The sequence below is a fragment of the Centropristis striata genome, chromosome 24 (assembly GCF_030273125.1).
Source record: "Centropristis striata isolate RG_2023a ecotype Rhode Island chromosome 24, C.striata_1.0, whole genome shotgun sequence".
Classification (NCBI taxonomy): Eukaryota; Metazoa; Chordata; class Actinopteri; order Perciformes; family Serranidae; genus Centropristis; species Centropristis striata.
In genome coordinates this window covers 5,200,319-5,212,616 of record NC_081540.1, presented here as the reverse complement: position 1 = coordinate 5,212,616, position 12,298 = coordinate 5,200,319, and the positions used below count along the sequence as shown (strand labels likewise).

Here is a 12,298-nt window from a genome sequence, read left to right as displayed (position 1 = left end):
GAGAAAAGCTGAAACCTCAAAAATAAAATTTGGGATCCCTTTTTTTTTTTTATATTTGAGCCATTTGGAGTAGTTGTCAATATGTGTGGGAGCAAGTAAATAAAAAAAATATTATGGAATTTTCAAAGGAAAATTTAACATTTTAATGCCACTTCTTATTATTACAAATAAAACATAATAAAAACAAAAGTAAAAGAATATATATAAGCATATACTAATAATAATAATAATAAAAACAACAATTTATTTTAAACAGACATTTTTGTCAGAAGAAATTATAATTTTAATGTTATTTTTTATGTTATTTTAGAGGCTTTTGAGTGAAGAAGTGGTGGAAACGTTGATGGAAGTTGCTCAGAAGGTGGAGCTCTTTCTGAAGGTCAGTGTGTATTTCATGGAATATTATTATTATTATTTGTATTTGATATGTATATGATTATATATATATATTTTTAACAGGATCCTCAGGACAGCCTGGTTGTTCTGAGTGGTTGTGGGACTTCTGGTCGACTGGCTTTCCTCATCACGGTAACAGCTCCTGAAGTGTGATTTATATGTTTTTAAAAGCCAGAAATGTAAGTCAAATACACTAAATGAATTGGAAATGGATGAAATGGATCTGGTCAAATCTCACTTGTTTCATGAAGAGAAAGAGAGAAAACGGCTTCCTGTGTTGTGTTTTTGTGTTGTTAGTCGTGTTTCAACAGAGCGCTGAGGGAGCTGAACCACAGTTCACTTTATTCTTACATCATCGCAGGAGGAGACAGGTGTGAAGGCTTTTATAACAACATGGAAAATACAAAACAAACTGTTTTTTGGATTATTAATTTAGTCTTAAAGTCAACTTCTGTCCTAATATCAATATCTAAGTGTAGTTACTTAATAAATTCTTCTAACTTTGACTTTTTAAAGTGAAATTACGTGACTTTTGAGAGAGGAAAAACACAGTCTTCCACTTTAAAATGAAAAGTTAAATTCACAAATAATAAGACTAATTTAGATTTAGCTTATGGTGGCTAATGTTGGTTAATATAGCAACAAAACACACACACACACATATATATATATATATGGAAATTGCTGTGGTTTTTGTTGTGCAACACTATATTTTAACATGTCCTGGGTAAAAATACATTTTAAAAAGTATAAGTATGATTTTTTTTAGACATTTTCCATGGTTTTCTTGATAATAACCAAAATCATGATCAAGAAAACCATGGAAAATGTCTAGATATCAGCTCTTAAATTAAAGTCTTATGAGCTATTTTTGTTGTTTTCATTATATTTGTCCAAACAAATGTACCTTTAGTTGTACCAGGCATTAAAATGAAAAAGATATTGAAGAAAACAATGGTGGTCTAATCTTTTTTTCCATGACTGTATGTGTTTAAATCAAATCTCTCTCAGAGCTCTGCTGTCCTCACAAGAAGCTCCTGAAGATGACCCCAAACTGGGCATGCTGAATTTAAAAAAGGTCAGAGAAATGTTGGTGTGTGTGAAAGAAGGAATTAAATTTTAATGCTTTTTTCCCAGCATTTGACCACTGCTGGTTTGTGCTGCCCTGCAGGTCTGTGAGGGGAAGAAGCGGGTCTTATTCATCGGCATTTCTTGTGGATTAGCTGTAAGTAAATGTAATCTGAATGGATGTTTTTGTGCAAACATACAGATAACAAACTAACTTGTTTCCATGTGATTTCTGGCCGTGCAGGCTCCGTTTGTTGCAGGTCAGCTGGACTTCTGCCTGCAGCACCCCGAGGTGTTCACTCCTGTGCTGCTCGGCTTCAATCCTGCACATCAGGCCAGGTGTGTGTCAAGGAAAACGGTTTAATTTATCCATTTTGATATGTTTTTAACACTCAAAATACTGTGTAGGGATGAGGCCATCTCCGGCTGCACGTTCACTTTTCGCAGTGTGGTGCAAAGGATGCAGGAGCTCGCCAAAAGCCGAAAAGCCTTCCTCATTAACCCAGCAGTCGGGGTAAGGATCTTTATTTTTACTCTGGTCTCACCTCAACAGAGCAGGGTGTCTATACTCTGGCCAGTAAAGGTGTGAACCAGCAGAGATACAATTTTATCCCCGATACTTGATTCACGAGACGATATTATTGCGATTTTAAGCTTTGTGAGATATATTTAACTGTTTAACTGCATTTTGTGTCACAAAATTAAATCAAATCAAGAATTGTTTTGTCAAATAAGAGAAAATTTTCAGTCTATTCATCTCACTTCAGTCTTTTTATTTGTCCACAATTTTATTTATTGTTATTTGCACTTTTTGGCCAACTCATTAAGATATCTCAAAAACAACAAGGGTCCTAGAATGGACCCTTGTGGGACACCACATTTTAGTGCGAGTCTTCTGTGATCGATTACCATTGAAAACAACAAATTGCTCTCTTCTATTTAAGTAATTTGCTACCCATTGTAAAACCAATTCTACAACATAACATTTTTGATTAAAAAATGTCACGTTCAGCCAGAAGCCATCAGCGGCTCGTCCAGGATGAAAGGAGGCAGCGCCACCAAGATCCTCCTGGAGGTCGTCCTGTCTGCCGCTCACGCTGCCGCCTTCACAAACACACCTGTCTCTCACACGTAAGTATCAGGAAAAACACAGAAAATTATTTTATTTCATAATAATAATCTATTCCTTAATTTAATCTACTTCTTGTACCTTTTCATGTATTCATTTTATATACTTTATTCTCATTATCCTATTTTATCTACTTATTTTCACTGCTTTTTTAATTTAATATATATATATATATATATATATATATATATGTATTTTTTTTTTCTGATTTATTTGTTCATCTATTCTCCCCTCATGTTTTGTGTGTTGATGGGAAATGTTTAAATGTTTAAAAATGTTTATGTTTGTAAAATGATTGTTAAAATGCTAAAGAAAAGTAAAAAAAGAAAAGAAGAGAAAGAAAAACACTAAAAATCTGCAACTGCAGTTACATGAATATATTGGTACTTATTCACACATTGTTTATGCACAATAGCAGGCTTAAAATGTGAATACATTGCCAAGCATTAAATAGGATTTATATGCCTAATTGGCAGATGGTGAGGTGGTGATTTGAAGCCAGATTGTAGAAATTAAATGTGAGAGGAATCATTATATGCAGCCTAAAATGATGCCTGTCACTCATTTTATTTCACCTCTAAATGTGAGTTATTGGTCTACTTTATCATAAATATTTAAACCAACAGAGTTATTTCTGCCTGTGAGCCATAAACTCTAGAAGAAAACGATAAAAATTCCTGCAGAATTTTTTTACAGTGTGCTGGAGTTTTACAATTCAGTCACATCATTAACTTCCTATTAAGATATATATGCTTCACTTTGCAACTAGGAAGTTACATTTGAGGCTTTTATTCTACTAATCTATTAGATAAAGTTACTTTTTGGGGTGTTTATTTTAGAAAAGCAGCTTTGTCCTTGTTTTAAATGTCTGGTTAGAACTGTCATTTAATGGAAAATCTCAAACTCATCTAGTTTTTTCACAAACTGTGAGTCCCAACAACAAAATATCAGTATCATCAGAAAGAAAAGTCTCTGCTGAACACGTTAATGTAGGATTCATGCCGTAGTAAAAAAAATGTGAGCAACATGAGCCGCCTTCTAGTTATAGTTTGCTTTTGATACAAAGATAGTGGCTGATTTTTTCTTTTTCTTCTGTTTTATTATTATTAGTTATTTAAATTTGATCCCTTTATTGTATGTTATTAAGTTATTTGTTATTGCTGAGAATATATGGGCACTTTAATGTTAATTTTTCCACAAAATCAACAGAAGTCTATGTATAAAAATAAGAAAATTGCTCACTAGCAGGCATACACGGTTCTATAATATAATATTTTTGCTGTACATACATGACCTTATTTCTACATCCAAACATGTGTGTATATGAGTTTTATAGATGAGGCCCCTGGTCAGTAGGCTCACTCTAAGATTATAACAAAACGCTTCGTCCTCCAGGCTCCGACTCTGCACCCAGAGGTGCAATGTGCAGCTTCCTAAGTGCTTCTCTGTGTTGTTGTGCAGCCACCTAAAAAAAACATGCTTTTCACATTAGTAGTGATACATTTAGGAATATCTGCCCATATTCTCGGATACATAGATGATACTAGTGTTGATATTAATAGATGCAGCTGCACAAAGTGAATTTGCATGCTCTGTGTGTGACAATAATTAGAATTAACACATATTGTTCTTTTCATTTCCTGCTAAGCTGCATGCTTTTCTCTTTTTTTCCACCTCTTTAGCTTGTGTTTCTTTTGTGCATAAAGGTTAAAGTAGCATGCATATTTTGTTATGGTGCAATAACAGGATTGAAGATGCTTGCACACCATTGTTGCATGCATATTTGTTGGTAAAAAACTTTTATTTTAAACACTTTCTTCACTTTCTTTCCATCAGGGGCATCCTGCAGCACATGAGAGCGTACGAGCAAACTGTGGATATTACTTACGCTCAGACGGAGGGGATCAGCGCTCTGTTGGAGGCGGCAGGAGAGAGGTGGAACATCCTGTTTTACACCTTTCACGGGCAACCTTGGATTTTTATTTAACAAGGCAAACAGACTCTTTCTGATTCACAGCAGCGTGCCGGCTCTTTAGCTGCCAGTGGCCGGCAAGCATTTCACAGAAACACTTGGAATAAGAAAAGACTGAAATTGGCTGAAAAAAACTGTGAATTTTATTTGTTGCACAGGGGAAAAGCATCTGAACGGCAGAAAAACAAATCTGCAATACTGGGAGACAGATGCATGAAACACACTGCAGACCATGTAAAATTATTCTAATAAGGAGGAAATTTCCTTTATTTTCTGCTGCACACTGAAAACATTTGGATTTGACATGAAAGAGATAAAAGATCAGTATTTCAGCCTCTAATTCCAGGTAGAAACTTAGAAGATAGCACCCAGTTTTCAAGTGAGCACAATAAATAAAACAGCTTTGGGTTTTGCTTGTAGGCGGGTGCATATATTAAAAAAAACACCTAACCCTAAAAATATTCTAACAAAAGGTTTCTCAGCTGTTTTTTGTAGTATTAGAGGTCCTTAAAAACATACTAAAATATTTGCAGCATTACTTTAAACACAACACAAAAAAGCACAAAAAGTCAATATATTGAGTCCAGAAGAAAACTATCATGTCCATTTTTATATATTGAAGATAAGTTGATATAGTAATTATCGTGAAAGTCCTAACTGTATGCAGATATAATACACATATATATAATATGAACTCCTCTGTGTTGCAGTCTGCGGTGCGGTCGGCGTGTGTGTTATCTGGGTTGGGGTTCCCTGGCGGTTCTCGGCCTCATCGACGCCAGCGAGTGTGTTCCCACGTTTGGAGCAGGTGAGACGAGTGTGATGCAGAAAAAACAACACGGCTTCATTTACACCTTTTTCTCTGGGTGTCGTGCAAGCTCACACATTAAAAAAAACAACCTGTGAATTAAATTCAACAGTCTGGTTGGTTAGAGATTAGAGATGCATATCGACATATTGACTTTTACACTTGCATGGTATGTTTTCTGTGTGTGTGTGTGTGTGTGTGTGTGTGTGTGTGTGTGTGTAACAGACTTTGAAGATATTCGGGGCTTCATCAGTGGAGGATACAGAGAGTTGCACAACAACGAGGGTCCACTGGTACGTCACATCTATTTTAACAAAATTATAATAGAATGAATTAAGTAATTATTGCACATTAGATAAGATAAAATATTCCTTTATTAGTCCCATGATTGGGAAATTTCCAGTCTTACAGCAGCAAAAATAGTAAGAAGCATCAATAAAATAACAATAAATAGAAACAAGCAATATTAACAAGAAATATAACATTTTAAATAGTAAGAAATATGAAATTAGGAACAATATAGACAGACTCAACAGTTGAAATTGCACCATAACACAGAGAAAAGTATTTATATTGCACAACTGCAAAAAACAAAGGGTCTAATGTCACTTTTGCATGGTTTTTAACAATGAAAAACTGCAGATGGATGGGAGATTTCACATATTTTTGAGCTACAAACGTGTGGATTTCTGTCCCGCCTTGTCTGTGGGTGTTAAACAACTCTGAGAAATCCTTACAAGGCCTTACAAAGTATTAAAATGTCGGAAAATCCAGTCAAATCCAATTAGAATAAAAGCCAGCTCTAATATTACACCGTGTAATGACACATCTGTCTCTGCTGTATCTGACTTGTAGATTAACCCGGAGCAGGATTAGAGTGAAATACACGCTGTACCTGCTCTATGAGACCCAGAACGACTCCAATTAATCTGCTTCAGACTTTTTATTATACTGCTGTGTGGTCTCTTTTCAGTCAAGGGTACTATTTGAATTTGGCTTATTGAAAGGACTATTTATAGGCACTTTTTGCATGGATTTTTTTTTTTTTACGTGGTATAATTAAAGGTGCAGTTTGCAGGATTTAGTGACATCTAGTGGTGAGGGCTGCAAACTGCAACTCACCTCCACTCACCCTCCTTTTCCAATGTGGTTTTCAGGTAATGTGATAATGCAAAAGACTCCCTAGAGCCAGTGTTTGGGTTTTATGTTCTTGGCTGCTGTAGAAACATGTCGGTGCAACATATCAATCACAATGTGAAGAGCTTATTCTAAGCTGACCAAACCAGTTTCAGGTGAACGGCCGCCTCCTGGCTGAAAGTTTTGGGTTTGTTTGACCCGATAATCCATCTAATCTACATATCTAAGGTCGCTTTTACATATAAAGTGAGGAGTTTTTCATCTGGTTTGGTTTCTTCACTTCTGAGCTTTATGTCAACAAATGTCCTTCGTCTGTTGGAGAGAATCTGTGAGGGAAAGAGCTGACACTTTTGACCCTTTAATGTATTGTTGGTGGAGTTTTTGATCCATTCTTTGGCTATATCATTGTTCAGACTTTGTGTTCTGTGATGATCTGACCATATTTAGATAAGAGCCTTTACTTCATCATCACACCACGTCTGTCCTGACTTTTCCTGTTGTCGATTCTCAAATTTCTGCCCAAATTCATCCCAGAATTCTCTGTGTTTTGGTTGGTTTGGACTGTGTTCTCACCTGCAGAGAACTGAACTCTGGTGCACCTGGAAGAGACCAAGACCCCAATTTTTTAGAGGACCAGAGCTCGGTTCTTTGGTGCATTTGAACGTTCACAGCAGCAAAAACCAACGGACTATCAGACAAAACTCACCAGAGAGGACCGAAAACTAAATTAATTCTAATGAACTCTGACATGTAACATGTGACAAGTGTAAAAATGACCCCTCTCTCACATGTACAAGACCTGGTTTCTCTTAGTCAAGGTTTGGACATCAGTCTTTCAAACTATTCCAGGAACCCTTCAGTATAAAAATTATTTGAAATATCAGACATATAGCAGTTTAAAAATGCATCACATATGATTTGACAAACACACAGAATTTGACCAACAGTCTCAGTCTCTCTGTGCAGTAAAAGCTGCTTAATTAAGATGAGAGCAGCTCTGATTTAGGAAACCCCACTGTGTCATTTGGGAACAAAACAGGAAATCATGAGACCGGACGCACGGACATCAGGTATACAGTATCAGGAATAAAAAAACTGTGCAGTTGCTGATCAGATCAAGGACCTCTTTGTGTATCTTGAGTATTGTATCTGTTTTTTGATACTTGTCATTAAATCCTGCACAGGGCTGTCTTTCTAAGAAACTTTTGTCGTCTGTTAAGATTTTCCACAACAAGATATGCAGAAAGCAAAACTGAACGCGTTGCCTTTTACTTCCCTGCTGACTGGACGACCCTGTCCTTCCCTCTTTTTCACACTGGATTCGAGAAATGATGTCCTGTATGAACCTAGAGAAAATTTGTCATACTATCTGGAGAACAGAGAGTAAATTTGACCAATTTTTTGTGATTTTTGAATGAAAAATGGATGTTTGTTCTCGGGTGTATTCTATGAGGAGGTGTTTTCTCCTGCAGGGTCCTGACTTCTGCATTGCACATGAGGATTTTTTGCATCTAATTCTGCCGTCTCTCAACGACCAGGACACTGTTCTTCTTATCTACACACACTCAGGTGAGACGACTTCTTTTTTTGTTATTCTGTGCAGACCGACATGTGTCTCAAAGCTTCTTTTCCCACAGACGACGTCAGTGACGTGGCCAAGTTGGCGTGCAGAGTGAGAGAGAAGACGTCCAGTCTCCACGCTGTTTACCATCAGGTTGATGGAGACGCTGCAGCTGCTGCACAACAAGTAAATAAATAAATATCTGTCTGTGTGTCTGTGCATCCTCCCATACATCTATACATTCATCCAACAGAGTCTGCATTGTTTTTTTCCTGCAGGAGGACATCAATAAACTGTGTTTATCCTCACTAAAAATCACTTGGCCGTCACCTGCTTCAGCGAGCCTGCTGCACATGGTAGCACACACACACACACACACGCACACACACACACTCTGATTCAGTGACTCATTGGAGCATGATAAACAACTGTTTTCCTCTCCTGCCTCAACAGAGCATTTTGCAGAGCTGTAAAAACTAATTTAGCCTTTTATTGATTTTCAGTTTTTCTTATTCTTTGTGCTCTATAGGTCTTATTTTAGATGACAGGGAATATTGTGTTTTATGTGTGCATTGTTTCCTTTCAGTCCAGCTTATGTAAATGCAGAGAAGAGAAAATCAATTCCGCCTCTCTCTCAGCAGTGGGAGCTGTCCACCAAGCTGCTGCTGAACGCCGTGAGCAGCGGCGCTCACGTCTTAAAGGGGAAGATTTACCACAACTACATGATCGACGTGCAGGTCACCAACAGCAAACTGTACTGCAGAGCCACACGCTTACTCCAGGTACAGAAACATACAACACTAACGAGACACAATAAAATGTATTTTGCAAATAGACATAGAAACCAATCAGCTCTCCATAGCCTTATATCGTTCTCTCCTTGAGTATTTTCCTAAATAAACTGTAATAATGCAGGTTTTTGGTTGCAGGACACATGTTTTACAATTAAATGTTGATAAAGAAAAGCTGTAAAAACCTGAGTTTATGAATAAAACTCATTTTGAGAATATGGCCTTTGAAAATTAAGATAAATTAGGTTAAGAATTTCATTTTATGCAACTTTATACTTCCACACACTTAGTCCAGGTACTCATACATACACCACTAATGGCACAGAATAAAATATATTTTGCAAACAGACATAGAAACCAATCAGCTCTCCATAGCTTTATATTGTTCTCTTATTGAGTATTTTCCTAAATAAACTGTATTTATGCAGGTTTTTGGTTGCCAGACACAAATTTTAGAATAAAATGTGAATAAATAAAGCTGTAAAAACCTTCAGAATGTAGATAGAAAGGAAACTGGACAGTTCGGTGTGTGTAAAAAGAGCCGAAGTGGAAATTTTTTGGCTCAGTTTATGAGAATAAAACTCATTTTGAGAATATGGCCTTTAAAAATTAAGATAAATTAGGTTAAGAATTTCATTTTATGTAACTTTATACTTCCACACACTTAGTCCAGGTACTCATACATACACCACTAATGGCACAGAATAAAATATATTTTGCAAACAGACGTAGAAATCAACCAGCTCTCCCTTGCTTTATATTGTTCTCTCATTGTGTATTCTCCTAAAAAAAGCTGTAATAATGCAGATTTTTGGCTGCCGGACACATTTTTTAGAATAAAATGTTAATAAATAAAGCTGTAACAACCTTCAGAATATAGTTAGGAATGAATCTGGACAGTTTGGTGTCTGTAAGTAGCACTGAAATGGAGATTTTTTTTGGCTCAGTTTATGAGAATAAAACTCATTTTGAGAATATGGCCTTTAAAAATGAAGATAAATTAGGTTACGAATTTTCATTTTATGCAACTTTATACTTCTACTTCATTACATTTTGAGGCATTTATAGTACTCCACTACATTTAGCTGCCAGCTTTATTTACTTTTCAGGTCGAGATTTAACATAAAAACATGATAAATATTTTAAAATTAAAGTTCATAACAGTATAAGTATGTCTGCTGCTGTTTTTGATGAATAATTTGAAAACCGTTGGCCGAAACCCTTAGAAAAGTCATAGCACACTTGTCATGGCTGAACCAAAACTCTGGGAGAAGTAGTCGACTGAAAGAAAAAACGGAAGAATAAGAATAAGTCTGGTGAATAGTACATAGTGTGCTCTTTCAAGCATACTCAACATGAAGTCATGTGCAATTTTTCAGAGAGATTTTAAGTTTGAAAATCCTACATAAAGATTAATTATAACGTAGGAACTTTGCAATAATCCCAGACAGAAGAATCAGTGCAGTTAGAGTAAACTCTGATGGATTTAAATTAAAAATGTCTCCATGCAGAAGCTGTCCGGTTGTCCCCTGTCCCAGTGTGAGGACGCTCTCCTAAAGGCCGTCTACCGAGTGGACGAGCTGACCGACGACATCACATCCTCTGACATCACCACACACACACACACCGCCAGAAACAGCAGCAAGGTGAGTGCACAGTGAGTGAATCTCTGCAGGAAGGTGTGAATCAGACTGGTGATGTGTTCTCTGTGTGCAGGTCGTCCCTCTGGCGCTGGTCTGTCTGCTGACTGGTTGCTCTCTCACGGAGGCGGAGACTCATTTGGAGCAGCAGCCAATCGTAAGAGAGGCTGTGGAGGCGTGCCTGTCAATCAACTGACATATCATGATGTCATCGTCAAGTCCCTGAACACACATTTAATCAATCGTCTATTTCCAGTCTGCAGAGAGGTGACAGGTCAGCTTTAATATAAGGTATACCTGCTGTAATTATTACAGCTGAGTCAAAGGTTGTCTTTTATTGCTTTGATTATGAGCTAATATCCCGCTGAGACATTTCTGTCTTTACGAGGCGTCAGCGGCTCATTTAATGCTGCAATCATAAGAAACTAGACAGAAACCTGCAGAGAGACACTGCAGGTGAATAGGGTCATTTTTTAAACTTAGAGATATCAACATGAAACTTCCCCAGTTTGTTATATAAAAGAAGGCAATATTTTTTTGAATTACAAGTTTTTTAAAATTGTATGTTTAGATATGCAAACGAGGTGTGCACTCATTAAATATGCACTAATTTGCATATACAGTCATGGAAAAAAATATTAGACCACCCTTTTTCTACAATTTCTTGTTCATTTTAATGCCTGGTACAACTAACTGTACATAAATATACACAAATATAATGATAACAACAAAAATAGCTCATAAGAGTTTAATTGAAGAGCTGATATCTAGACATTTTCCATCGTTTTCTTGATAATAAATAAAATAATTATCAAGAAAACCATGGAGAATGGCTAATAACTCAGTTAGTTGTAACTCAGTTATTATTAGCTATAATGTTGAATTTTATGTTGTATGTATATTAGATTCCAAGTCTTTTACAGAAGGAAATTGGGGTATTTCCTTTTATAATCTCATAAATCATACTGTCAAAAGCCATAAAAAAGAATCAGGGTTTTACTCAATTAAAGGACCTAAATACTTCTTCTAACACTGCTCCTCTTGCCCCTCTCAAAATAAGACAAAAAATGTGCCTTTTGGGATCTCTTATAATAACAAAAAGTCAGAAAAAGTCAGACTGAAAGTCTACTGAGCTCTTGACTGCAGTACCATGTTTCAACACTAGGGGGAAGACTTGACACTATTATCTGCAAATGTGCTGCAATTTATTTCCTTCTTAGAAATTAAATGAAATGAAATTTTAAAAAAAATTAAATATTTCGATACATATGAGAATACAGTGTGCACAATACAATCAACAAAATGCTGTAAAGAAATTTAATTCAATGCACTTTTTTAGTGCTTGCAGAGGAAAATAATAAATAAATAGAGTTTATTACAGTTTAAAAGTTACTTGAGTGATGTTTGACGTCTCACTGATATTTCCACCTTGTGTGCTGTAACAGTTTTCTGCAGGTACAAGCTCTGCTGCTGATGTAAGTCAACCTCAATCCCTCTGTGGCTCAACACACACACACACACACACACACACACACACACTCAGGTAGTGGATTAGCGTGACGTGTGTGTATCTTGAGAGCAGCTGAGCAGCTTTAGGAACCTTTTGGAGCCGAGCCAAGCAACAAGTGCAACATCAGAAAGCATGTTAGTGCTGCAAAAAAGACACAAGAATCTTCCTCCCTGTGCTTTTATTTTATTAATTATATTCATTTGCTCTGGGTACATGATGTTCACTTGGTGATGTCACAGACAAACAGACCAATAACAGCATAGGCACACACACACATATACACCCT

The 12,298-nt window shown here is 36.4% G+C and overlaps 1 protein-coding gene across 2 annotated transcripts in view; it reads left to right on the top strand.

Moving 5' to 3' along the window:
• Positions 1–11,037, top strand: part of gckr (glucokinase (hexokinase 4) regulator) — a 28,447-nt gene extending 17,410 nt beyond the window's left edge. The window contains exons 5-21 of one of the 2 annotated variants that reach the window (XM_059327796.1): positions 311–379; positions 460–528; positions 694–767; positions 1,408–1,474; positions 1,568–1,621; positions 1,709–1,803; positions 1,873–1,978; positions 2,477–2,595; positions 4,430–4,528; positions 5,276–5,373; positions 5,599–5,666; positions 7,983–8,079; positions 8,148–8,257; positions 8,350–8,427; positions 8,710–8,853; positions 10,374–10,508; positions 10,579–11,037. In XM_059327796.1, coding sequence (XP_059183779.1) covers positions 311–379; positions 460–528; positions 694–767; positions 1,408–1,474; positions 1,568–1,621; positions 1,709–1,803; positions 1,873–1,978; positions 2,477–2,595; positions 4,430–4,528; positions 5,276–5,373; positions 5,599–5,666; positions 7,983–8,079; positions 8,148–8,257; positions 8,350–8,427; positions 8,710–8,853; positions 10,374–10,508; positions 10,579–10,698 — 1,602 coding nt within the window. In that variant the 3' untranslated portion in view covers positions 10,699–11,037. The remainder of the gene's footprint in view (positions 1–310; positions 380–459; positions 529–693; positions 768–1,407; positions 1,475–1,567; positions 1,622–1,708; positions 1,804–1,872; positions 1,979–2,476; positions 2,596–4,429; positions 4,529–5,275; positions 5,374–5,598; positions 5,667–7,982; positions 8,080–8,147; positions 8,258–8,349; positions 8,428–8,709; positions 8,854–10,373; positions 10,509–10,578) is intronic. The other variant, XM_059327797.1, reaches the window with a different exon arrangement.
• The last annotated feature ends 1,261 nt before the right edge of the window (positions 11,038–12,298 follow it).